The sequence below is a fragment of the Pseudophryne corroboree genome, chromosome 6, assembly GCF_028390025.1.
Source record: "Pseudophryne corroboree isolate aPseCor3 chromosome 6, aPseCor3.hap2, whole genome shotgun sequence".
Taxonomy (NCBI): domain Eukaryota; kingdom Metazoa; phylum Chordata; class Amphibia; order Anura; family Myobatrachidae; genus Pseudophryne; species Pseudophryne corroboree.
In genome coordinates this window covers 823946760-823974520 of record NC_086449.1, presented here as the reverse complement: position 1 = coordinate 823974520, position 27761 = coordinate 823946760, and the positions used below count along the sequence as shown (strand labels likewise).

Here is a 27761-nt window from a genome sequence, read left to right as displayed (position 1 = left end):
AGATATAACATTTGCAGAGAAAGTTAGATTTGGGTGGTTTATATTGTTTCTGTGCAGGGTAAATACCGGCTGCTTTATTTTTACACTGCAATTTAGATTTCAGTTTGAACACACCCCACCCAAATGTAACTCTCTCTGCACATGTTACATCTGCCTCCCCTGCAGTGCACATGGTTTTGCCCAACTGCTAACAAATTTGATGCTGCGATCAACTCAGAATTAGGCCCAGTGTCCCATGCTAGGAGGTGTAGGGTCCCATGCTGGAAGGTGCAGTGTCCTAAGTTGGAAGGTGCAATGCCCTATGCTAGGAGGTGGTGTCCCATGCTGGAAGGTGCAGTGTCCCATGCTAGGAGGTGTAGTGTCCCATGCTGGAAGGTGCAATGCCCCATGCTAGGAGGTTCAGTTTCCGATGCTGGGAGGTGCAGTGTCCCATGCTGGAAGGTGCAGTGTCCCATGCTGAAAGGTGCAGTGTCCCATGCTGAAAGGTGCAGTGCCCCATGCTGGGAGGTGCAGTGTGCCATGCTGGGAGGTGCAGGGTCCTGTGTTGTAAGGTGCAGTGCCCCATGCTAGGAGGTGCAGTCTGCTATGTTGGAAGGTGCAGTGTCCCATGCTAGGAGGTTCAGTTTCCGATGCTGGGAGGTGCAGTGTCCCATGCTGGGAGGTGCAGTGTCCTAGGTTGGGAGGTGCAGTGTCCCATGCTAGAAAGTGCAGTGTCCCATGCTGGGAGGTGCAGTTCCCCCATGCTGGGAGGTGTAGAGTCCCATGCTAGGAGGTGCAGGGTCCCATCCATGCTAGGAGATGTAGTGTCCCATGCTGGTAGGTGCAGTGTCCCATGCTAGGAGGTTCAGTTTCCGATGCTGGGAGGTGCAGTGTCCCATGCTGGAAGGTGCAGTGTCCCATGCTGGAAGGTGCAATGTCCCATGCTGGAAGGTGCAATGCCCCATGCTAGGAGGTGCAGTGTCCCATGCTGGAAGGTGCAGTGTCCCATGCAGGGAGGTGCAGTGTCCCATGCAGGGAGGTGCAGTGTCCCATGCAGGGAGGTGCAGTGTCCCATGCAGGGAGGTGCAGTGTCCCATGCAGGGAGGTGCAGTGTCCCATGCTGGAAGGTGCAGTGTCCTATGTTGGAAGGTGCAATGCCCCATGCTAGGAGGTTCAGTTTCCGATGCTGGGAGGTGCAGTGTCCCATGCTGGGAGGTGCAGTGTCCTATGTTGAAAGGTTCAGTTCTCCATGCTGGTAGGTGCAGTGTGCCATGCTGGGAGGTGCAGGGTCATGTGTTGTAAGGTGCAGTGCCCCATGCTAGGAGGTGCCGTCTGCTATGTTGGAAAGTGCAGTGTCCCATGCTAGGAGGTTCAGTTTCCGATGATGGGAGGTGCAGTGTCCTATGTTGGAAGGTGCAGTGTCCCATGCTAGGAGGTGCAGTGTCCCATGCTAGGAGGTGCAGTGTCCCATGCTGGAAGGTGCAGTGTCCCATGCTGGAAGGTGCAGTGTCCCATGCTAGGAGGTGCAGTGTCCCATGCTGGAAGGTGCAGTGTCCCATGCTGGAAGGTGCAGTGCCCCATGCTGGGAGGTGCAGGGTCCTGTGTTGTAAGCTGCAGTGCCCCATGCTAGGAGGTACAGTCTGCTATGTTGGAAGGTGCAGTGTCCCATGCTGGGAGGTGCAGTGCCCCATGCTGTGACGTGCAGCGCCTTGTATAGTATGCATACAGAGCAGTGCATATAGAATGCATGCAGCGCTCAGTGACTCAGGAAGTGGGTTCGGGACGCTGACATGAGCGCAGAGCGGGCAGAGAGCCCAGTTGTGCATGTGAAGGCGGATTCCTGTGTTGACATTAGAATTATTCTTGTATTTAGTCTGTGATTAATCACTTGAACGCCTCAGCACACCCCCTTCTCTCTCCTATGCTGGCATGTGCCCAGCAGGCGAGGGCAGAGTGACAATCCCTGCCACTGTAGGAACAAAGCTCATTGTAACTGGCAACTGTCACCCTATCCGTCACCAGCCATTATTTCCTGATCTCAGCCCTGGGGATGGGAACACGGTGCTGAGGATCGCCTGTCCCGGTGAGCAGCTATTTGCTATTGCACATGTGCAGAAAGTCTAGCGAACCATTACTGCGCACGCGGGAACCGAAGTACATGACGTCTTATGCATTTGCGTATGACATCACTATTACTTGAGGCGGCTTTTGCAATCTGTGGGCGGTTCAGGGCAGAGACTGGGAGGTGACCTGAAGTCTTCGAAAAAAGAGGAGGAGTCATGGGTGTGTCTCAGCATGCGGCAGCGAGTAGGAGCAGCTTGAGGAGTCGATGGTGAAGACATCGGATCCACCAGCACACTTGAGCATTGAACGGCTATGCAAAGTGGGCGTGGCTTGGCTTGTTTAGTCCATCATACGGTAGTGCACAAGGGGAACGCTTACACCGGCATTTGCATATTTTCGCACTTGAGAATCCATGAGAAATCGCAGCCGCACATGATTTGCGTTCGTCACCGAATCAGGCCATATATTAGTGAGCTGGCATGGGGTGAAGGCATATTTAGGGAGGTCATCTCCGCTTACTACCTCCACCCACGCCATAGCACTTGCAGTTTCCATCTGCTGGGAGAGAGTGCCGAACGATGCCCTGTCTCTGCACTATACCTGGAGGCAAAAAAGCGTCGTCCAGGAGAGCTTCAACCAATGATAAAAAAGCCATCCTATGCCTGTTATCAGACCGTCCTGATATCCTCTTATTGCCTCACTGGCAGGCGGTGTGAACTGTGGACTTTCTCACCATTCACAATAACCACAAGCACAGGTGTAAGAGAAGGGGGCGCCAGGTGGAGTTTGGGAATTGAGTGTAACTTTTTGGTACCAAACGGAGAATTTTAACCGTATGGGAAGTATGAAGCGTTATAGCCGAATCATCTCTAATAACTGGTAGAACATATTTATTACAGGGGGACGTGGTGAAGTTTAGGGCCATAAGCTGACATTCTAAAATCCTTTGCTCTGGCTCTTCTTGTTTTCTGGCGATAGATAGATAGATAGATAGATAGATAGACACAGACAGACAGACAGACAGATAGATAGATAGATAGATAGATAGATAGATAGATAGATAGATAGGAGACAATGTCCTGTCTGTGACAATGACCAGAAAAAAATCTATCCTGCACCGCTGAGCTCCAGTTATGGCAAAACAGTCTGCATGTAGGTTAGCTGTTGTCTGTGCCGCATTCTGTTTCGCCAGTGGTTAAAACGTGGTGGAAGCTGCCATGTACTGTAAATGTGCTTTACTTCTGCCCTGCTGTTGCTTATCTGCAGTTCGGTGTGAGTGGATTCGGGGATTGCACACTGGTAGCCTCTCTGACCAGTTGTTGCTTATCTGCAGTTTGGTGTGAGTGGATTCCGGGATTGCACACTGGTAGCCTCTCTGACCAGATGTTGCTTATCTGCAGTTCGGTGTGAGTGGATTCGGGGATTGCACACTGGTAGCCTCTCTGACCAGTTGTTGCTTATCTGCAGTTTGGTGTGAGTGGATTCCGGGATTGCACACTGGTAGCCTCTCTGACCAGATGTTGCTTATCTGCAGTTCGGTGTGAGTGGATTCTGGGATTGCACACTGGTAGCCTCTCTGACCAGCTGTTGCTTATCTGCAGTTCGGTGTGAGTGGATTCTGGGATTGCACACTGGTAGCCTCTCTGACCAGCTGTTGCTTATCTGCAGTTCGGTGTGAGTGGATTCTGGGATTGCACACTGGTAGCCTCTCTGACCAGCTGTTGCTTATCTGCAGTTCGGTGTGAGTGGATTCTGGGATTGCACACTGGTAGCCTCTCTGACCAGCTGTTGCTTATCTGCAGTTCGGTGTGAGTGGATTCTGGGATTGCATACTGGAAGCCTCTTGCCGTGTGGATTTAATTCTTCTACACTGCAATGAGCAGTATTTGCAGGGCATTTCTGCCATGGTACACTGTACACACACACACACACACACACACACACACACACACACACGTTTTAATTTGTTCATGCAATATCCCAGAGTGAAGGTGCTTCTGAGCGCTGCCCACACACAGGAGGCTGGGCGCGCTGGCGCTGTGCCTTGAACGTTAGTTGGAAAGCAGAATGAATCATGGGTGTGAATGGTTCCTATTATACTGTAGCACAGTGCACATGGATTCGCAGACATGTAAATTTACCGCAGGTTACCTGGAGATAGGGTGCCACCTTTTGCTGAAGCCAACACTGCGGAGAGATGGTTAGACAGGCACTGTGATCTGGCATAGATCAGCAGCAGGCCACCCAAATTCTCCGCCCCTCCTGTAATAACACTCCCGCCTTTACCTCACACGTCCGTGGCAGGGAATGAGCCCCCCCACAGTAGGATTAAGGCACATATTTTTGTTCTGAGACTGGGACCCCGGCATGCCCTCATGGTCGTTCCACAGCTACGCCCTTGTGTACACAACAAGGGAAGTGGAATAGTGCAGCTCGGGATCGGAATGAAATACCTCCAATCAAAATCCCGACGGTCGAAATCCCGACAGCAATTGCCCGATTGTCAAAATCCCGACATGGGCAAAATACCGACATTTAAAATACCGACACGGTCAAAATACCGACATGTTTAATACCGACAGGTCAAAAAACCAACATGCGTTTTTTATTGTTTTTTTGTGTGTATGTCAACATAGGTCACATGGGCACCATATAGGTGTAGCGCTGCGCTCGCCATGCTTCGGGCACGGTGCCTTGCAGCGCTCGGCACACTATTATATTCCCCCTCCAGGTCCACTTGGATGGTAAAGTATGAACAAGTCAGTTTCAATGAAAAAATCATGAAAAACTCACCTGTCGGCATTTTACATGTCAGTAGTTTGACCTTGTCTGTATTTTGACCTTGTCGGGACTTTGACCGTCGGTCAATTGCTGTCGGGATTTCGATCGTCGGGATTTTGATTGGAGGTAAATTGACTGCATCCCTGCAGCACTTCACACAGACTGAGAATTATACCCAGCATGCAGACGTAGTGGTACTGTGGTGCTGGCCATACAATTTACTGTCTTCCACACCTGCTCAGAGCTGCCCCCAACACAGAGAACAAAGCAAAGGCCCTTGGTCACGTCCAGCAAAGTCGGACGGTGTGAGATGAAACATCTAGGACCATTCTTGCTGGCCACAGTCAGAAGATCAGCGTGTGGAGGTAACTGAGCTGCAGGCTGCATGACACTGGCATGTCTTCCGGTGAGTCAGCCATGACACAGTGTCTGGGTAGCTGGGTGTGGGAGGGAGTCTGCCTGTGGCACTCTGACAGTGAATCTCGCCGTTACTGCACCTACCCCTGGGACATGTCACATCGGGACAGAAGTGACCGGTCTGGTCTGAAACACCCTTCCGACCCTGAATTTCACACGCCCGACAGTGTGTGGTCACATGGACACGGGAGTCACTTGTTCTGTACACGTCATTTACCGGCACACCTGCCAAGGCGAAGCTCTACCTCAGCTCTGTGCCATGAGAATGAAGAAGTGACCAAACTGAGTATTCAGTAACACAAATAATATATATATATATATATATATATATATATATATATATATATATACACACACACACACACACACACACACACACACACGTAACAAAGTAATATTAGGGTGTACAATGGGGGTCATTCCAAGTTGATCACTCGCTAGCTGTTTTTAGCAGCCGTGCAAACACATAGTCGCCGCCCACGGGGGAGTGTATTTTCGCTTTGCAAGTGTGCGATCGCCTGTGCAGCCGAGCTCTGCAAAAACATTTTGTGCAGTTTCTGAGTAGCTCTGACCTTACTCAGCCGCTGCGATCACTTCAGTCTTTTTGGTCCCGGAACTGACGTCAGACACCCGCCCTTCAAACGCTTGGACACGCCTGCGTTTTTCCAAACACTCCCAGAAAACAGTCAGTTGCCACCCACAAACGCCCTCTTCCTGTCAATCACCTTGTGATCGGCTGTGCGAATGGATTCTTCGTTAAGTCCATCGCTCAGCAACGATCTGCTTGTACCCGTGCGACGCGCCTGCGCATTGCGGTGCATACGCATGCGCAGTAGTAATCTGATCGCAGCGCAGCAAATAAAAACAATATCTCTTGGGGGCTTAGAGCTTGTGAAGCAATTGGGCAACTCCACCCCTCCCCCCCCCCCCTTCTTCCACTAACAGACCCCTGAATTTTCCGCTGCAGCAGGAATACACAACCAAAGGTTTTGACACTTGGGTCAAAATCCTTGCAGTCCCCTAAATTGGGCCCGGTTTGTAGGTATATATATGACCCATATGTAAACAGACCCATAACGACGGTGCACCAAACAGAACATGACGCTAAATACCAAAGGCTAAAAACCAGATCTATATTGGTCTCTCTGCCACAGAACATATACTGTCCACGCAGACAGAAACAAAATGTGCGGCACTGCGAATGATTGCGTCAAAGTTACGCAGACACTGTTTTGTGGCGGTCACTTCTGCACCCCATATTTCATTGCTGCGAATGTACCGGCAGAGACAGTGCGCATACTCGGCTGTGGTGTGCGAACCTCATGGCGATTTATGTTATAGCACTGGACAACTGACGCATTTGTGCTGTATAACCGCAGCTAGTAACCACTTGCACTCTGGGGAAGAGAACCCCGTTTCTTGAAACGCGTTAGCAAAGCTCCTGGGATTCTAAGAAGGGAGGACTATATTCCCCTGAGCGAGTGAAGTAATCTGTAAATAGCACCAATTTATTTTTAGCCCAATATGGGTATAGTCCCACGAAATGCGGAGCTATCAGCTGGGTTTGTACTGAAACAGGTAGAACTGCCTCAGACGTACCAGGGCACCCGTAGTTGCCCCAGGGAATATTTTGAGCAACATACCTACAAGCAATCCTAAAACCCCCTCAGTCACCGTGACCAGCCTGACCACCCAGTCCTTCATTCTACAATGGCGTGAACAGGACTCTGGAAGGAGCGTGGGTCGGGACTCCAAAAATAAAGATCTGACCCCTCAAATCTGTGCGTGTTGTGGGTGTACGTTTTGTATGTATGTTTTTATTATATGTAAGGTGACCGTTGGTTTTCTGGCCATGGGCAACTACCATTGTCAATTGATGGCGACAGGTTCGTAGGACGACCTTAGTGGGTACATTTATTGCGTTACAACAGAGGCCTACAAATCCTGTCTGACATTGGGCCCAAAAGGACGGCTGAGGGGGAGGCTACACCCAGAGGTGGTGGGGCTGGTAGACACAGGTTTCACGGTGAGCTCCTTTACATGCATTTGTTGCTAAAATATTTGTTCTATACATTATGTGGATTGAAGGATTTTTCCCACTGAAATGTGCGTCATCTTAGAAGTGCAAACACCCCCCCCCCCCCCCCCAAACTTTGACCCTTTTGGGACGGATTAAGGCTGGTGGGAGCCCAGGGCAACGGAGGTTGTGTGGGTACTTCCCCCCCACACACACACACACACACACACACACCTAACGTCACTCATGGAGAGCAACAGCACTGAGACAGCGCGCCTCAACAACCGGCATCTCACAGTCACTGTGTCGACCATATGTGTCTACCATTTACACATCGACCTTTTGACCTCTGTCCACCCTTTGACCTTGCTGACCCTTTGACCATGCCGACCTTTTGACCCTATCGACCTAAGGCATGTCTACCATTAGCGGGCAATCTATTGACTGTAGACCTCTTTAATGTAGATCTATAGACCGGATCTCGGTGATAACTCTCACTATACTACATGGATTTACATAGAGCCGCACATGTTTCTGGAAGGATGGTCTGGGAAGTGCGCCTAGCCTGCTGGGGAGGGATCTTTCCCATAGACAGAATGAGGTAACGGCTTCTACAGATGGCTTTGGCTAACAGCTGCTAGCTTAGGTTTTTTGAGCTCGCTTATACCCCTTTCAGACCGCCAGCTAAGAACTCAGGTTATTGGCACACGAGCGCGCATAACCCGTGTTCATGTGCGGTCTGAAAGGTGCCAGGGTTGAAATACCGGGTCTAGCTACCCGGTATTCCAACCTGGGTAGCGAGCAGGGTTGAACACGTGTTCAACCCGGCTCGCTGTGCGGTGTGAACGGGAGCCGGGTTGATGCGACCCGTTTCCCGTTCACTGTGTGCGGACGGGCGGCGCTTGGAGATCATGCGTCACCGCTGACGTCACCAAAAAGGCAATATGCCGAGTTGCTTACAGCGGAGGCGGCGGGGCGCCTGGGGTGGGTCGCACACTGGAAGCTCCCGTGTCAGGCTCCCGGGTGTAACCCGCCTCAGGCGGTCTGAAAAGGGGATCAGTAAATTGTTTATTACATTTTACAATATAGCATCAGCATATTCCGTTCCACTTTGCAACTTGTTTTTGCAGTCCCATTAGAAAGGCATGTGGGCTGATTATTCAAACTAAAAATTAGGGACCGCTGACGATATCTCTGCAGCAGTACCAGACCCTCCAACATGACCCGCCCCACTAGGTACAAAATGTTCTGTTTCTGGACTTCCCTCTGAATTTATGATTTCCATCACCTGTGTTGAACTAGTTAAATGATAAGAAAGCTGTTTCTTCACAGGTGATGGCAATAATAAATTAAGAGGGAAGTTCCAGAAACAGAGCATTTTGTACCTAGTGGGGCGGGTCATGTTGGAGGGTATGCAGTACACCCGTGTTAAATACCCCCCAATACTATAAAACGAGACAAACGGCCATTTTCAAAGGACTGACCTAAATAGTTACATTAATACATACTTAGCAGCGGAGCTAAATGTTTGACAATATCGCCCCCTAGTGGTAAGTTATGAAAGATCATTCTGTTAGATATTGTTAGACATAAAGGGGGGTATTCAATTGTTTGAAAAGTCAGTTGGGTGTCTGTTTTTTTCCTATCTAATAGACAGGGAAAAAAACAGACACCCAACCGACTTTTCTAACAAGTGAATACCACCCATAGAGACATAATTTAACATTTATTATGTTTATCTTCAGCAAAATAATTTTCTGCCAGAAACTCACATGGCATTATCATAAGCAGAGCAATGAAAATAATATTTAAAAAACAAAAACAAAATACACTTACCGAATTATATGACTTGTGATTTATAGTGTGGGTCTATTTAAAATGTAAGGGTTGTTGTCACAGGAGAATAATATAACCAGCGAGGGGTTATATACCTATATTACATATATTATAAGTAACACTATGTTTTTTATGTATTAAAGACTTTTTTCTAAGGCTTTTATTTAAGTTGATTTGCCAAGAGTATAAAGCAGCGGTAGGCAGCCCATGCTGGGAAGTGTAGTTCTACAATGGCTGGGGAGCCTGGCACAGTAAGAGTATTGTACATGTTATTTATGGCGGATGCTTTGTGTCCAGTTATTAACCGTGCGGTTTCTGATCCAGGCGGTTGGTAGCGTTAGAGGAAGAGGGAGAGACTCGCCAATCAACATGAACCATTACGCCACCAAGAAGACCCTGGCAGAGAGCATGCTGGACGTGGCGCTGTTTATGGCCAATGCAACGCAGCTGAAAGCGGTGCTGGAGCAGGGCCCGGGCTTCACGTACTACGTCACCCTTATCACCCTCATCAGCCTGTCTCTGGCCCTGCAAGTCGTCATTGGGATCCTGCTGATCATTATTGGTGAGGGCTGCCCGTTACATCTGTCCATCCCCAGTGATGGCTTGTCAGACAATATACCTTGAAGCTGGAATATATTTGTAACTTGGATTATTATAAGACAGGTAGGGGGTGGCGGATAGCACTTTGTGCCCGGTTCCTCATCGAGTGCACTGGACCTGAACATATGGGGAGGAACCATTAAGTGATGTGTGCTATGATAACCTACCGGGCTTGTTATAAACACGTCCTGATGAGCTTCTGTAATATAACACTGCACCTGGATAATTGTTTCTTTTTACTTTTGTAATATACTTACACCTGCCTGCAAGGCGTGCTGTCCGGTAAGCCATCGCTTTTATTATCTAGTGCACAGGTTCTCAAACTCTGTCCTCAGGACCCCAAACAGCGCATGTTTTCCAGATCTCCTCACAGAATCACAAGTGAAATAATTAGCTCCACCTGTGGGTCTTTTAAAATGTGTCAGTGAGTAATGAATACACCTGTGCACCTGCTGGGTGACCTGGGAAATGTGTCAGTGAGTAATGAGTACACCTGTGCACCTGCTGGGAGACCTGGGGAATGTGTGAGTAATGAGTACACCTGTGCACCTGCTGGGTGACCTGGAAAATGTGTCAGTGAGTAATGAGTACACCTGTGCACCTGCTGGGTGACCTGGAAAATGTGTCAGTGAGTAATGAGTACACCTGTGCACCTGCTATGTGATCTGGAAAATGTGTCAGTGAGTAATGAGTACACCTGTGCACCTGCTGGGAGACCTGGGAAATGTGTCAGTGAGTAATGAGTACACCTGTGCACCTGCTGGGAGACCTGGGAAATGTGTCAGTGAGTAATGAGTACACCTGTGCACCTGCTGGGTGACCTGGGGAATGTGTCAGTGAGTAATGAGTACACCTGTGCCCCTGCTGGGTGACCTGGGAACTGTGTCAGTGAGTGATGAGTACACCTGTGCACCTGCTATGTGATCTGGAAAATGTGTCAGTGAGTAATGAGTACACCTGTGCCCCTGCTGGGTGACCTGGGAAATGTGTCAGTGAGTAATGAGTACACATCTGCACTTGCTGGGAGACCTGGGAAATGTGTCAGTGAGTAATGAGTACACCTGTGCCCCTGCTGGGAGACCTGGGGAATGTATGAGTAATGAGTACACCTGTGCACCTGCTATGTGATCTAGAAAATGTGTCAGTGTGTAATGAGTACACCTGTGCACCTGCTGGGTGACCTGGGAATTGTCAGTGAATGAGTACACCGGTGCACCGTCTGGGTGACCTGGGAAATGTGTCAGTGAGTAATGAGTGCACCTGCTGGGAGACCTGGGAAATGTGTCAGTGAGTAATGAGTACACCTGTGCACCTGCTGGGTGACCTGGGAAATGTGTCAGTGAGTAATGAGTACACCTGTGCACCTGCTGGGTGACCTGGGAATGTGTCAGCGAGTAATGAGTACACCTGTGCACCTGCTGGGTGACCTGGGGAATGTGTCAGTAAGTATTGAGTACACCTGTGCACCTGCTGGGTGACCTGAGGAATGTGTCAGTGAGTAATGAGTACACCTGTGCACCTGCTGGGAGACCTGGGGAATGTGTCAGCGAGTAATGAGTACACATGTGCACCTGCTGGGAGACCTGGGGAATGTGTCAGTGAGTAATGAGTACACCTGTGCATCTGCTGGGAGACCTGGGGAATGTGTCAGCGAGTAAAGAGTACACATGTGCACCTGCTACGAGACCTGGGGAATGTGTCAGTGAGTAATGAGTGCACCTGTGCACCTGCTAGGAGACCTGGGGAATATGTCAGTGAGTAATGAGTACACCTGCTGGGTGACCTGGGGAATGTGTCAGTGAGTAATGAGTACACCTGCTGGGTGACATGGGAACTGTGTAAGTGAGTAATGAGTACACCTGTGCACCTTCTGGGAGACCTGGGGAATGTGTCAGCGAGTAATGAGTACACATGTGCACCTGCTACGAGACCTGGGGAATGTGTCAGTGAGTAATGAGTGCACCTGTGCACCTGCTAGGAGACCTGGGGAATATGTCAGTGAGTAATGAGTACACCTGCTGGGTGACCTGGGGAATATGTCAGTGAGTAATGAGTACACCTGCTGGGTGACATGGGAACTGTGTAAGTGAGTAATGAGTACACCTGTGCACCTTCTGGGAGACCTGGGGAATGTGTAAGTGAGTAATGAGTACACCTATGTGATCTGGAAAATGTGAGCTGTTTGGGGTCCTTAGAATCAAGTCTGGTCTAATATTTAAAAGCACAAAATCTTTATCGTACAGGATTTCACAATGTTCAATTTTTATTTGTACGATAAAGCCATTTGACATTTAATTCTGGCAATATGATTTAAAAGTGGGAATTTGCCTTGTAGAGAACTGCATACCTGAAATATTCTATAGTAGCTTTCCCTTAGGAAACCTGCTATCACTTTATCAATAAGTTACTGCCATTGAAATATTTTAGGCTAGGGCAACACATAGCGGTGTAGCGGGACCCACTTGGCAGGAAGTAGCCTGCACATGGGTTCCATGCGACCGCCCACACATATGCGGTGGCGCCGCACCCACTGGACCCAACCGAGCCGGATGACAGGACAACCGGATTTCAAGGAGAACACATACATTTGAATGTATGTGTTCACACAGTGTGGCTGTGTCATTACATCCGGCCCCATACGATGGTTGGAAATATTGACAAGCCTGCACCAACATGTTGCACCACAAGATGGCGATGTATCCTCTATAACAGCGGTTCTTAACGTACCACCAACAGGTCATGTTTTGCGGATTTCTTTAGTCATGCCCAGGTAAGGTAATCTATTTAGCCAGGTCAGTAATTATCCCACCTGCTTCCCCAAACATAGATCCACAAAACGTGACCTGTAAATGGTGCTTGAGGATTGTGGTTGAGAAGCCCAGCTCTATAATACATGTTCCCATCTGCAGAGCTGACATTCAAGTCAAGGAAATAATAGGATTTTAATACCTACCGGTAAATCCTTTTCTCTTAGTCCATAGAGGATGCTGGGGACTCCAAAAGGACCATGGGGTATAGACGGGATCCGCAGGAGCTTGGGCACACTAAAAAGACTTTGACTGGGTGTGAACTGGCTCCTCCCTCTATGCCCCTCCCCCAGACCTCAGTTATAGGAACTGTGCCCAGGAGAGACGGACATTATGAGGAAAGGATTTTTGTTAAACTAAGGGCGAGAAACCTACCAGCCCACACCACAAACATACCGTACAACCGGAGTAGCAGGAAACCAGATAACAGTATGAACTAACAACAGCAACAAGCTGAATATAACCGATACACAAACCACGTGTAACCACAAGTAACCAGTATCAATACAACTGCAAGGAACAGTCCGCACTGGGATGGGCACCCAGCATCCTCTACGGACTAAGAGAAAAGGATTTACCGGTAGGTATTAAAATCCTATTTTCTCTTACGTCCTAGAGGATGCTGGGGACTCCAAAAGGACCATAGGGTTTATACCAAAGCTCCAGAGCGGGCGGGAGAGTGCGGACGACTCTGCAGCACCGATTGACCAAACATGAGGTCCTCATCAGCCAGGGTATCAAACTTGTAGAACTTAGCAAAAGTGTTTGAACCCGACCATGTAGCTGCTCGGCAAAGTGGAATTGCCGAGACCCCTCGGGCAGCCGCCCAAGATTAGAATGGGCCTTTACTGACTTCGGCAACGGTAGCCCAGCCGAAGAATGAGCTTGCTGAATCGTATTACAAATCCAGCGTGCAATAGTCTGCTTAGAAGCAGGATTTCCAATCTTGTTGGAAGCATACAGGACAAACAGAGCCTCCGTCTTCCTAGTAAGAACCGTTCTGGCGACATAAATTTTCAAAGCTCTCACGACATCAAGAGATTTTGGGACCGCCACAGCATCCGTAGCCACAGGTACCACAATAGATTGATTTATGTGAAACGAAGAAACCACCTTCGGCAGAAATTGTAGACGAGTCCTCTATCCGAATGAAAAATCAAATGCGGGCTCTTGTGAGACAAGGCCGCCAACTCGGACACTCGTCTGGCAGACGCCAGAGCCAAAAGCATGACCACTTTCCAAGTGAGAAACTTTAACTCAACCTTACGCAAAGGTTCAAACCAGTGAGACATAAGAAACTGTAACACCACTTCACGATCCCACGGGTAGCACAAACGGAGGATGGATATGTAGCACTCCCTTCACGAAAGTCTGAACCTCAGGAAGGACGGCCAATTATTTTTGAAAGAAAATAGATAAAGCCAAAATCTGCACTTTAATGGAACCCAATTTCAGGCCCGCATCCACGCCTGCCTGCAAAAAATGGAGAAACCGACCCAAGTGAAAATCCTCTGCAGGAGCTGCTTTGGTTTCACACCACGACACATATTTTCTCCAAATACGATAATGTTTCGCCGTGACCTCCTTCCTAGCTTTAAGGAGAGTGGGAATGACCTCCCCGGGAATACCTTTCCGAGCTAGGATTTGGCGCTCAACTTCCACGCCGTCAAATGCAGCCGCGGTAAGTCCGGAAACACGCATGGCTCCTGCAGTAACAGGTCCTCTCTTAGAGGAAGCGGCCAGGGATCTTCTACTAGTAACTCCTGAAGATCCGGATATCAGGCCCTCCGTGGCCAATCTGGAACGACGAGTATTGCCTGAACCCTCGTTCGTCTTACGATCCTCCGCACCTTTGGAATGAGAGGGAGCGGAGGGAACACATACACTGACTGAAACACCCACGGAGTTACCAGGGCGTCCACTGCACTGGCTTGAGGGTCCCTTGACCTGGAACAATACCTCGGAAGCTTCTTGTTGAGGCGAGACGCCATCATGTCTATCAGAGGAATTCCCCAACGCCTTGTCACTTCTGCAAATACCTCTTGATGAAGAGCCCACTCTCCCGGATGGAGATCGTGTCTGCTGAGGAAGTCTGCTTCCCAGTTATCCACGCCTGGGAGGAAGACTGCTGACAGAGCGCACACGTGCTGTTCCGCCCAGCGAAGGATTCTTGTGGCCTCCGCCATTGCCGTCCTGCTCCTTGTTCCGCCTTGGCGGTTTACGTACGCCACCGCTGTTATGTTGTCCGACTGAATCAGGACAGGGAGACCCTGAAGAAGGTTCTTCGCTTGCAGCAGGCCGTTGTAAATGGCTCTTAACTCAAGAACATTTATGTGGAGACAAGATTCCTGGCTTGACCACTTTCCCTGGAAACGTCCTCCTTGCGTGACTGCGCCCCAGCCTCGGAGACTTGCATCTGTGGTCAGCAGGACCCAGTTCTGGATTCCGAATCGGCGACCCTCTAGAAGGTGAGAACCTTGCAGTCACCACAGGAGAGAAATCCTGGCCCTGGAAGATAGACTTATTTTCCGGTGCATGTACAGGTGAGACCCGGACCATTTTTTTTAGCAGATCCCACTGAAACACCCGGGCATGAAACCTGCCAAACGGAATGGCATCGTACGCCGCAACCATCTTCCCTAGCACCCGAGTGCATTGATGAATAGACACACTTGTCGGCCTCAAAAGCTCCCTGACCATGGTCTGGATTTCCAGAGCTTTGTCCTCCGGAGGAAACACTCTCTGTAGCTCCGTGTCTAGGATCATGCCCAGGAAAGGCAGCCGAGTGGACGGGATCAACTGAGACTTTGGCAAATTTAGAATCCAACCGTGATGTCGCAGAACCGACAGGGAGAGTCCCACATTTCTTAACAACTGTTCCTTGGACCTCGCCTTTATCAGGAGATCGTCCAAGTACGGGATAATTGTGACCCCTTGCTTGCGAAGGAGAACCATCATTTCCGCCATTACCTTGGTGAACACCCTCGGGGCCGTGGAAAGCCCAAACGGCAACGTCTGAAATTGGTAATGACAATCCTGCACCGCGAACCTCAGGAAAGCCTGATGAGGAGGGAATATTGGGATGTGTAAGTAAGCATCCTTTATGTCGACTGACACCATAAAATCCCCCCCTTCGAGGCTGGAGATCACAGCGCGAAGAGACTCCATCTTAAACTTGAAAATTTTCAAGTATGGATTGAGGGATTTCAGGTTCGGCTTCGGCACGACAAAGAGGCTCGAATAGAACCCTTCCCCCCGTTGGGACGGGGGAACCGGCACAACGACCCTCCGTTGACACAACTTTTGTATCGCAGCATTTACCACTTCCCTTTCGGGAAGAGAAACTGGCAAGGCCGACACGAAAAAGCGGCGGGGGGGCATCTCCTGAAACTCCAGTTTGTACCCTTGGGACACTATGTCTAAGACCCAAGGATCCAGGGCCGATTGAAACCAGACCTGACTGAAGAATCTGAGATGGCCTCCCACCGGTACGGACTCCCGCAGGGGAGCCCCAGCGTCATGCTGTAGATTTGGTAGAGGCGGGGGAGGACTTTTGGTCCTGGGAGCCTGACACGGCGGGCGACTTCTTTCCCCTTCCTCTACCCTTTGAAGCGAGGAAGGACGAGCCCTTTCCTCTTTTGTATTTATTAGGCCGAAAGGACTGCATCTGATGATGGGGTGCCTTTTTCTGTTGTGTGGGAACATAAGGAAGAAAAGATGACTTACCCGCAGTAGCGGTAGACACCAGGTCAGCAAGGCCGTCACCAAACAAGACACTACCTTTAAAAGGGAGAGCTTCCATATTTTTCCTGGAGTCGGCATCAGCATTCCATTGATGAATCCACAGCGCCCTCCTGGCCGAGACCGCCATGGCATTGTCTCTTGATCCCAAGAGGCCAACATCCCTCGTCGCATCCTTTAGGTAATCTGCAGCGTCTTTGATATAACCAAGAGTCAAAAGAATGTTATCCTTATCTAGGGTATCCATATCAGAAGCCAAATTATCAGCCCACTTAGCAATAGCACTACTCACCCATACTGACGCCACAGCAGGTCTGAGCAATGCACCAGTATTAACGAAAATGGACTTCAATGTCGTCTCCAGCTTGCGATCCGCCGGATCCTTGAGAGCAGCCGTGTCAAGAGACGGAAGTGCCACCTTCTTGGACAATCGGGATAGAGCCTTGTCCACATTGGTGGACGACTCCCATTTTTCCCTGTCGTCAGAGGGGAAAGGATACGCCATCAAAATTCTATTGGGAATCTGCCACCTTTTGTCAGGCGACTCCCAAGCCTTTTCACAAAGCGCGTTCATGTCATGAGAGGGGGGAAACTTCACCTCAGGCTTTTTCCCCTTAAATAAGTAAACCCTTGTGTCCGGAACAGCAGGTTCCTCAGAGATATGTAAAACATCTTTGATAGCTACAATCATGTACTGAATACTCCTAACAACCCTTGGATGTAAGGAAGCCTCATTGAAATCGACATCAGAATCCGTGTCGGTATCTGTATCTGCCATCTGGGTAAAAGAACGCTTTTGTGACCCTGAGGGGGTCTGTACCTGAGACAAAGCCTCCTCCATGGATTTCCTCCATGTTTGTGTCTGCGAATCAGATTTATCCAGCCTCTTAGACAATAAAGCCACATTTGCATTCAGTGTACTCAGCATAGTCACCCAATCAGCAGTCGGCTGTGCCGACAGAGTCATACCCAAATCTTTCTCTGCGCCCCAGTAACTTCCTCCGGGGAGGAACTCAGCCTCAGAAATGTCGACACGTAGTACCGACACACCCACACCGCCAAAAACAAGGGGACAGACCCACAGGGAAGCCTGTAGAGAGAAACACAGAGGGAGTATGCCAGCTTACACCCCAGCGCCCATATACTAAAAGAGATAATATATGTGTCTAGCGCTTTCTAAATAGGATAAAAGCACCAAATTTTATGTCCCCCCCCCCCCCCCGTTTTGTCCCCTTGTTACTTGAGGGAGCTTGGAGGTCCGGGCCAGCGTCTCTGCAGCACTGTGGGGAGAGAGAAAATGGCGCTGGTGAACAGTGTGCGACTAAGCCCCGCCCCTTCCCGGCGCGCTGTAGCCCGCTCAATTTGAAATGTATTATACTGGCGGGGGTATTCTATACTGTGCCCGGGCACCGTATATTCGTTTTGCCAGTCCTCTGACCCTAGTAACTGCTGCCCAGGGCGCTCCCCCCCAGAGCCCTGCACCCTGTGAGTGCTGTTGGTGAAGTGTGTGTGGGAGCATGGAGTGCAGCGCTACCGCTGCGCTGTACCGTTACTGAAGTCTTCTGCCGTCTGATGTCTTCGGTTCTTCTAATACTCACCCGGCTTCTATCTTCTGGCTTCTGTGAGGGGGATGGCGGCGCGGCTCCGGGAACAAGCAGCTGGGCGCACCAAGTGATCGAACCCTCTGGAGCGAATGGTGTCCAGTAGCCTAAGAAGCAGAGCCCTTAACTAAGAAGAAGTAGGTCTGCTTCTCTCCCCTCACTCCCACGATGCAGGGAGCCTGTAGCCAGCAGGTCTCCCTGAAAATAAAAAACCTAACAAAAGTCTTTCTAGAGAAACTCAGTAGAGCTCCCCTAGTGTGTGTCCAGTCTCTCCTGGGCACACAATCTAACTGAGGTCTGGAGGAGGGGCATAGAGGGAGGAGCCAGTTCACACCCAGTCAAAGTCTTTTTAGTGTGCCCAAGCTCCTGCGGATCCCGTCTATACCCCATGGACCTTTTGGAGTCCCCAGCATCCTCTAGGACGTAAGAGAAAAAAAGATTTTCATGGTAATTATTTACTGCAGTACATACAGTGTGAAGGGACAAGCAGCACCTATTACTGACTAAATATATAAGGCTTGTGATACATATTCTACATGGCAGCAGCCTACTACTACTACTAGGGAAGTGTTTCCCAACCTAAGTCCTCAGGGACCCATAACAGTACATGTTTTCCAGATTTCCTAGTTGGTGCAAAGGTGTATTCATTACTGGCTGGGGGTACTAATAATTTGCTTTGTGGCTACTGGGGAGAATTGTAAAACATGCGCTGTTATGGGTCCCTGAGGACTGTAGTTGGGAATCACAGACTTATGGCAGTGTGCCATCTGAGCTGATGTCTTGATGTAGTGTAGTACCTGACTGCAGCCTGCAGGTGGCCCTGTTACTATTGCTATCATGCAGTAAGGAGTATTCCGTCACTCCGGCAGGTTTCTCTCTGCAGGTGTGACCTCACCGCTGTCGGCTGGGCTCAGTTCCAGTGTGGCCTCTAGTTACTTTGCTATATAAATAAGATTTCTCTATAAGATGAATGAATTATTATCCTTCTGTTTACAGCTCGTAAGAACCTAAACAACGTTTCCAAGCAGCCGAGCCTGGATCTGATGAACAACGTGGCCACGGCACTCGTGTTCGTCACCGTTCTCATCAATATCTTCATCACAGCATTTGGGGTGCAGAAAACGGGCCTCTACCCTTCGCGGGGGCCACGGGGAGTGCACTGAGTGTGCCGTTTACAGGTATAATCCGGGTGCAAACCTGCCTCACGTGCCATGTGGGTGTGTAGGTGCAACTAACCCTGCCTAAAGTTGTCCCACTATCCTGGGGACTATGTGGGGTGCAGGGTGTATAGGTAAAATTTGGGGTGTATAAAACGAGCCTTTATTACTATGTTCATGCAGCCCATATTACCCCTATATAACCTGCACCCCTCTTGTTTTGTTGCTAGTCCATGCCTCCTATTATATTGTGAGAAGATTATTACACCTCAGGTAGATTTATGATTAGGAGATAGAGGTATAATGGGGAAGGGAATGTAAGCAATGGCACCTCTACAGAGTGCTTTTTTTTTTTTTTTTTTTTTTAATATCTTCCTATATATTTAGATTAGACAATTACAAAACAAACTAAGTGGTCCATAGGGTATCCGTTCACATGGTCGACCATGTTATGGTCGACAGTCATTAGGTCGACCACTATTGGTCAACATTGACATGGTCGACATTGACATGGTCAACACGTGAAAATGGTCGACACATGAAAGGTCGACACATGAAAAGGTCGACATGAGTTTTTTTTTTCTTTTGGGGAACTTTTCCATACTTTACGATCCACATGGACTACGATTGGAACGGTAATCTGTGCTGAGCGAAGCGGTAGCGGAGCGAAGGCACCATGCCCGAAGCATAGCGAGCGAAGCGGTGCACTAATTGGGGTTCCCAGTCACTTTACGCAAAAAACGACACCCAAAAAAGTAAAAAAAACCTCATGTCGACCTTTTCATGTGTCAACATTTCATGTGTCGACCATTTTCATGTGTCGACCATGTGTCCATGTCGACAATGTCAATGTCGACCAATAGTGGTCGACCTAATGACTGTCGACCATAACATGGTCGACCATTCATACCGGAACCGGTCCATAGACCCAGGTCCTTCAAGTGCCCCTCTTTAGGGTCTGCTGTACCGATCTGTATGATTAATTTCTTTCATTAAAACTCATTTGAACAGCTGCAAAAAATGCAGCGTTATTTTGCAAAGAGCGCAGGAAGAAAGTGCTCGCAACTGTGCATCAAAATGTATCCTTTATAAATGTCCATCTGTGCCCGTATAATATATATACACAGATATGGTTAGGCAATGTAGCCACTTGCCTATGGGCTCTGACATAAACTAAAGCAAATTCCATTTTGCAATGTTCTGTCGTGTGCAACACAAAGCTCTTATATCTGCTGCAATGTTCTTGCCCATCTCTACTTCTAAGCTATTTACTAACATATAACTGCAGGACCTTCAGAAGGCCACAGACGGGTCATTTTATGTTTTACAGGTCTGCAACTGCCGAGGTTCACCGCCCCCTGCTGGAATCTGCTGATGTCCTTCAACTAAAACCATTTCTGAGTGTTTTTTTTTATTAGTATTAGGAATAAATACATTTCATGTGAGGATCCGGCTCATCTCTGACATCTGATGCAGAATCGCACCTGCTGGGCCCTTCTTATGTAGACAATACTTGCAAGTGTTGCAATGCTGCAGGTTTAGTTTTGTAAATGTATAACAATAAACTCAGTGCATTGTGGGTCTGATGACAAAACAGGCATATATGTGGGTGTGTCTAATGGTAAAGTGGGCAGGGCTATGGGAGTGTCCAGTGATAAAATGGGCAAGACTAAAAGCAAAGTGGTTTTAGGGGAGGGTCCTGTAACAGTCACTTGATTGGCTCATTTAACACTTTAGACTTTTGTTACTTTCAATGTAACTGAATCTTTATATACTGTACTATACATATCATCCTATACAAAACATAAAGCTTCATATCAAGGAGTTTCCAGCCAGTGCCGTAACGAGGCATTTTAGCGCTGTGTGCAAGAAACGATAGTGGCGCGCCCCCCCCCCCCAATGTAAGATAGGGGCAGTGCGCGCCGTAGACGTGCAAAATTTTTTATAGGGGCGTGGCTTAATGGGGAAGGGGCGTGGCCACAAAATAATAGCAATTCATACTACGGTGCACAGTAGTCTACATTATTCAAATTACGCTGCACAGTAGCGCCCCTTTTATACATTACAATAGACAGCGTCCCCCTTTTTACACATTGCGGCATCCAGGCCCCCTTTTTACACATTACGGCAGCCAGTCCCCCTTTTTACACATTGCGGCAGCCAGTCCCCCTTTTTACACATTGCGGCATCCAGGCCCCCTTTTTACACATTACGGCATCCAGGACCCCTTTTTACACATTGCGGCATCCAGGACCCCTTTTTACACATTGCGGCAGCCGGGACCCCATTTTACACATTGCGGCAGCCGGGACCCCTTTTTACACATTGCGGCAGCCGGGACCCCATTTTACACATTGCGGCAGACGAGACCCCATTTTACACATTGCGGCAGACGAGACCCCATTTTACACATTGCGGCAGCCGGGACCCCATTTTACACATTGCGGCAGACGAGACCCCATTTTACACATTGCGGCAGACGAGACCCCATTTTACACATTGCTGCAGACGAGACCCCATTTTACACATTGCGGCAGCCGGGACCCCATTTTACACATTGCGGCAGACGAGACCCCATTTTACACATTGCGGCAGACGAGACCCCATTTTACACATTGCGGCAGACGGTGTCCCAGAGAGAGAGAGAGAGAGAGAGAGAGAGAGAGGGGGGGGGGATATACTTACCTTCTCCCCGCTGACAGGCTCCTCGTGCAGCTTCCTCTCGGTGCAGGCTGTGTGAGGTGAGAAGGAGGAGGAGGGAGGGGGAGCAGCGAGCCGCAGCAGCGCTATTTGATTGGTAGTAAGCGCCGCTGCAGCATCCCCCTCTCCTCCTGTATTGGTTGCCTGGCGCTGCTGTGGATGCTGCGGAACCGCATCCCAGCATCCTTAGCAGCGCCGGGCAGCCAATACAGGAGGAGAGGGGGATGCTGCAGCGGCGCTTACTACCAATCAAATAGCACTGCTGCGGCTCGCTGCTCCCCCTCTCTCCTCCTCCTTCTCTCCGCTGCCCGGCGCTGGTCCTCTTCTCCCTACACAGCGGGGCGCACAGCGCAGACTTCGGCGGCATGTAATGAGTCAATTTGACTCATTACATGCCGCTGGCCGTTGCGCCCTCAGGGCAACTGCGCTGTGTGCCAAGCCCCCTTGGCACACACGTAGTTACGGCCCTGTTTCCAGCATTAGGTATAGGATCCTATATATTTATATATAGCAGACTATGAGCCTAATTCAGACCTGATTGCTAGGCTGCGTTTTTTGCATCCCTGCGATCAGGTAGTCGCCGCTTACAGTGGGAGGGTATGTGCTATGTGCAGGTGTGCGATCGCATGTGTAGCAGAACTGCACACACATTAGTTTGTGCAGTTTCTGCTCAGCCCGGGACTTACTCAGCCGCTGCGATGATCGGGGTCGGAGCTGACGTCAGAAACTCTCCCTGCAAGCGCCTGGTCCCTCCTGCATTTTCCCAAACACTCCTTGAAAACGGTCAGTTGCCACCCACAAACGCCCTCTTCCTGTCAATCTCTTTGCGACCGCCGGTGCGTTCGTTATTTTCGCACCATCCCGTCGCTGCCCGGCGATCTCCGTTGCTGCGGTCCGCCGCGCCTGCGCATTGCGGTGCATACGCAGTGCAGACCTGATCGCAGGATGTGAGAAAACGCAGCCTAGATCAGGTCTGAATTACCCCCAATATACCTCCCAGCTGACCAGAGTTGTGGACATGAAAAGAGCTGGAGCATTTCAGGGTGGGGCTTTGGTTGGGTTAGGGGTGGGGCTTAGTTTTGTCCTGATTTTAGATGTCCAAATGTTGGGAGGTATGACCCCAGCTGACCCTGTATACTGGTACAGAGAATCGTACCCAGATACCCAAATATTGCAGGGATTTGTAATGGCATTTACCATTGGGGAGACACCACGGAGCAGGCTCGGTAACTAAATCGTGCTATCGCAGCTGTCAAATGTTCTCACAGCTTGATAACTTCCCCCCGATTTCACCGTCCTAATAGATATTGCTTTTTAATTGATAAATGAGGGACCATGATGGATATCTCCATTATACGGGACAGGGTGATAATCTTTCATAATACCTACATACTAGATTATATTACTATTACTCTATATACTGACTCAGAAGCAAACCCCCCCTCCCCCACAACGTTATGCGCACACAGGCGGAGTGCGTGCTCCTGTTCCGTTATAAAGTATTTTTTATTTAAATAAATAAAACACAGTAAGACCGTATCAAACATCAAGGCGCTTCCTCCTACTCCCAAACACCCATTGTATGTCCCTCCTTCAGATCCAGAGTCAGACCAGCTGTATCTTTCCCACCCACCCCGGCTGGCGTTCAGTCTGTCGCAATCTACGGTTGCGGCTACGTGTCTATTTACCAGAGACAGCGGCAATGCCACCGTACATGTTTGGAGTTGTACTCCTAGTGCAAACTAATCTGGTAGAAACACATGAAGTGAGCGGTATCGTGTTAGCCGCAGCGGATAGGCGTCCGACCACCATGGACGTTCTTGTCTCAGAGCTGAGTGACGCATGGAGGCCGCTACTTGCAGAGATCCTCCTCCCAGGTCAGCTGTTCTGCAGACGTCCTACCGGCCGCTTGGAGCCTGACGACGGTTCCACATGCCGCGTTTGGAGTGATAGTGGTGGTAGAAGTTACGGACCGCCAAGCGCTCCACCTCCAGCCCGGCATGAAGGATCCTGGGGAAAGAGCAGAAAAAAATCATCGGAAAGCCTTTGGCACGTGGCGCCTGCTCAGCTACACAAATACGAGGAATACTAAATATATACTGACGCCATTTTCATGTACCGGGATTTATACAGATTTTTTAAGTAAAAATGTTGTGATTCGTTGTCTGTTTTGTACAAGTTTTGTTACCAAATAAAACAGAGATTACAAAATAAAAACGTTTTCCTGCCTGAAGTTGCGCATACGCACATTGTGATCTTACGCTTAGCGCTGCGTATGTGATGCATGAGAAATCCGCCCTAAAGGTCTTTAAATAATTTGGGTCCTTTTATCACCCATTGCTTGAAAACAACCGTATATGCTTTGTGGTAAGTGTTTATTATTATTGGGCTATGGGGTCTATGGTGGTCATTCCGAGATGTTCGCTCGCTAGCAGTTTTTAGCAGCCGTGCAAACGCTAAGCCGCCGCCCACTGGGAGTGTATTGTAGCTTAGCAGAAGTGCGAACGAAAGGATCGCAGAGCGGCTACAACTTTTTTTGTGCAGTTTCAGAGCAGCTCAAAACCTATTCAGCGCTTGCGATCACTTCAGACTGTTCAGTTCCTGTTTTGACGTCACGAACACGCCCTCCGTTCACCCAGCCACGCCTGCGTTTTTCCTGGCACGCCTGCGTTTTTTTCGAACACTCCCTGAAAACGGTCAGTTGACACCCAGAAACGCCCACTTCCTGTCAATCACTCTGCGGCCAGCAGTGCGACTGAAAAGCTTCGCTAGACCCTGTGTAAAATGGCCTCGTTCGTTGTAATAGTACGTTGCGCATTGCGCCGCATGCACAGAAGTGCCGTTTTTTTTGCCTCATCGCTGCACAGGGAACGAATGCAGCTAGCGATCAACTCGGAATGACCCCCTATGTACTAAGCCTTGGAGAGTGAAACAGTGGAGAGAGATGAAGTGCCAACCAATCAGCTCCTACCTGTCATGTTACAGGCCGTGTTTAAAAAAAATGACAGTTAGGAGATGATTGGTTGGTACTTTATCTCTCTCTAGAGCTTAGTATATAGAACCCTAAGGAGTCTATTTACTAAGCCTTGGATGGAGATAAAGTACCAACCAATTAGCTCCTGACGGTCATGTCACAGGCTGAGTTTGAAAAATGTCAGTCAGGAGCTGTTTGGCTGCTACTTTATCTCTCTCCACTTTATCTTCATCCAAGGCTTAGTAAACAGACCCCTAAGGGGGACATGTACTAAGCAGTGATAAAAGTGGAGAAGTGAGCCAGTGGAGAAGTTGTCCATGGCAACCAATCAGCTGCTCTGTATACTTTTATAGTATGCAAATTATAAATGTTACGTCAATGCTGATTGGTTGCCATGGGCAACTTCTCCACCTTTATCACTGCTTAGTACATCTCCCCACAAGTCCTGTAATGGTGAACAATTCATAAGCGTCATTTGGATAAGAGAGGCTTCACAAATTCCACTTTTAAGTACGCATAATACTATATAATTTCAACAATCATTGGGTATTTAATTACTACACTATGAGGGTCATTCAGTTCGCGCCGATGATGCGGCCCGCAGCGCAGTTTGCTGATGGAGGACGCACAGAGCTGATCACGCAGCCGGCTCCCTGCGCAGCTTCCTCTGCTTGCGGGAGGCAGGATCCGCAGTGAGCCCTGCAATCACACTATCCGAAGCTGGCGTTATTATCACAGGGATCACTGCACTATTTTTTACAATTTTTTTTTATTGTTTAGTAAATTTGGTCAGATCACATTTGCTATTCTAAGTATGGAGGATCTGGCTAATAACAAGTGAATTAACCACTTGCCTGGCATGGTGGAATCAGATGCGACCATGTCTGCAAGTGCTCTACCTGACCTTGTCGCACAGGATGCGACCAGTCAGACAGAGAGTGTTAGCAGCGGCAGGGAAGGGAAACTTCCCTCCGCTGCTGCTCTCAGAGGGACCGGAATGTCCCTCTGCCTCCCTGCACTCTCCCCTACTGATTGCCGTGCTGCCGATCACTGCTGATTGGTCAGCATGGCAGGATCTGTCCACCCAGCGGCTGCAGACAATAGCAGCCGCTAGGGAGTGTAAATTAACCCCCCCCCCCCAAGCCCCCCTTGTGTACCTGGAGGCTATCCCAGCTTTAAAAATGAAAGCCGCGATGGTCGTGATGATTCCGATGGTCACTATGTTCCTGATCGATGTTTCGATGTTTGAAAGAAATTAATTAAAAAAAATATATATATATATATTTTTTTTTTTAACTAAACTCATTTTGGATAGGGTTAAATTCATGTTCTTCACCCAATTCACTCATATAAACAAACGACAATTTCGAAGCGTTTTTTTTTGGGAGGGGGGAATCGTCAGTTAAGTGGTTAATGGGTTTGGAGCAGTTTTTCACAAAAATTACTCCAAAAGTCCTTTAATACATTCAGGTGATACTAAAATAATGTGAAAAGGGTGTGAGAACAGAGCACAGCTTTTTTCACATTATTTTATTTTAAAAATAAGATTTTAAACCTACCGGTAAATCTATTTCTCCTAGTCTGTAGAGGATGCTGGGGACTCCGTAAGGACCATGGGGTATAGACGGGCTCCGCAGGAGATAGGGCACCTAAAAAGAACTTTGACTATGGGTGTGCACTGGCTCCTCCCTCTATGCCCCTCCTCCAGACATCAGTTAGAGAACTGTGCCCAGAGGAGATGGACAATACAAGGCAGGATTTAGCAATCCAAGGGCAAGAGTCATACCAGCCCACACCAATCATACCATGTAACCTGGAATATACATAACCAGTTAACAGTATGAACAAAAAACGACAGTAACGGCCCAAGACCGATGTCAACTGTAACATAACCCTTATGTAAGCAACAACTATATACAAGTCTTGCAGAGTTTCCGCACTGGGACGGGCGCCCAGCATCCTCTACGGACTAGGAGAAATAGATTTACCGGTAGGTTTAAAATCTTATTTTCTCTTACGTCCTAGAGGATGCTGGGGACTCCGTAAGGACCATGGGGTTTATACCAAAGCATCCAATCAGGCGAGAGAGTGCGGACGACTCTGCAGCACCGACTGAGCAAACGCTAGGTCCTCATCAGCCAGGGTATCAAACTTGTAGAATTTAGCAAAGGTGTTTGACCCGGACCACGTCGCCGCTCGGCAAAGTTGTAAAGCCGAGACGCCTCAGGCAGCCGCCCAAGAAGAGACCACCTTCCTAGTGGAATGGGCCTTAACCGAATTTGGTACCGGCAATCCAGCCGTAGAGTGAGCCTGTTGAATCGTATTACAGATCCAGCGAGCAATAGTCTGCTTTGAAGCAGGAGCGCCAATCTTATTGGCCGCATACAGGACAAACAGAGCCTCTGTTTTCCTAATTCTAGCCGTCCTGGCTACATAAATTTTTAAGGCCCTGACTACGTCCAGGGATCTGGAATCCTCCAGGTCACCGGTAGCCACAGGCACCACCATAGGTTGATTCATATGGAACGACGAAACCACTTTAGGCAAAAATTGCGGACGTGTTCTCAATTCAGCTAGATCCACATGAAAAATCAAGTAGGGGCTCTTGTGTGATAGAGCCGCCAATTCTGACACTCGCCTTGCTGATGCTAAGGCCAACAACATTACCACCTTCCAGGTAAGAAATTTCAACTCAACCTTGTTAAGCGGTTCAAACCAGTGTGATTTTAGGAACTGCAACACCACGTTCAGGTCCCATGGTGCCACTGGAGGCACAAAACGGGGCTGGATGTGCAGCACTCCCTTTACAAACGTCTGGACTTCTGGAAGAGAAGCCAATTCCTTCTGAAAGAAAATCGAGAGGGCCGAAATCAGTACCTTAACCGAGCCTAATTTCAGGCCCATATCCACTCCTGTCTGTAGGAAATGGAGAAGACGACCCAAATGTAAATCTTCCGTAGGTGCATTCTTGGTCTCACACCAAGACACATACTTTCGCCAGATACGGTGATAATGTTTTATCGTCACCTCCTTCCTAGCCTTTATTAAAGTAGGGATGACCTCTTCCGGAATCCCCTTTTTTGCTAG

General features: G+C 49.0%; 2 protein-coding genes across 8 annotated transcripts in view; one reads left to right on the top strand and one right to left on the bottom strand.

The window, feature by feature from the left end:
- Positions 1 to 20594, top strand: part of NINJ2 (ninjurin 2) — an 81625-nt gene extending 61031 nt beyond the window's left edge. For 3 of the 5 annotated variants that reach the window (XM_063929234.1, XM_063929233.1, XM_063929232.1), the window contains exons 2-4: positions 9419 to 9656; positions 18840 to 19021; positions 20331 to 20594. In XM_063929234.1, the coding sequence (XP_063785304.1) occupies positions 9464 to 9656; positions 18840 to 19006 (360 nt within the window). In that variant the 5' untranslated portion in view covers positions 9419 to 9463 and the 3' untranslated portion in view covers positions 19007 to 19021; positions 20331 to 20594. Of the gene's footprint in view, positions 1 to 1980; positions 2063 to 8715; positions 8809 to 9418; positions 9657 to 18839; positions 19022 to 20330 lie in introns of those variants that run through there. The other 2 variants (XM_063929236.1, XM_063929235.1) reach the window with 2 other exon arrangements.
- The window catches only part of B4GALNT3 (beta-1,4-N-acetyl-galactosaminyltransferase 3), a 159318-nt gene that overhangs the window by 11832 nt on the left and 119725 nt on the right, over positions 1 to 27761 (bottom strand). Inside the window, exon 18 of one of the 3 annotated variants that reach the window (XM_063929227.1) lies at positions 22022 to 23710. The exons of 1 other annotated variant lie outside the window; for it this stretch is intronic. In XM_063929227.1, coding sequence (XP_063785297.1) covers positions 23553 to 23710 — 158 coding nt within the window. In that variant the 3' untranslated portion in view covers positions 22022 to 23552. Of the gene's footprint in view, positions 1 to 22021; positions 23711 to 27761 lie in introns of those variants that run through there. One more of the 3 variants, XM_063929226.1, reaches the window with a different exon arrangement.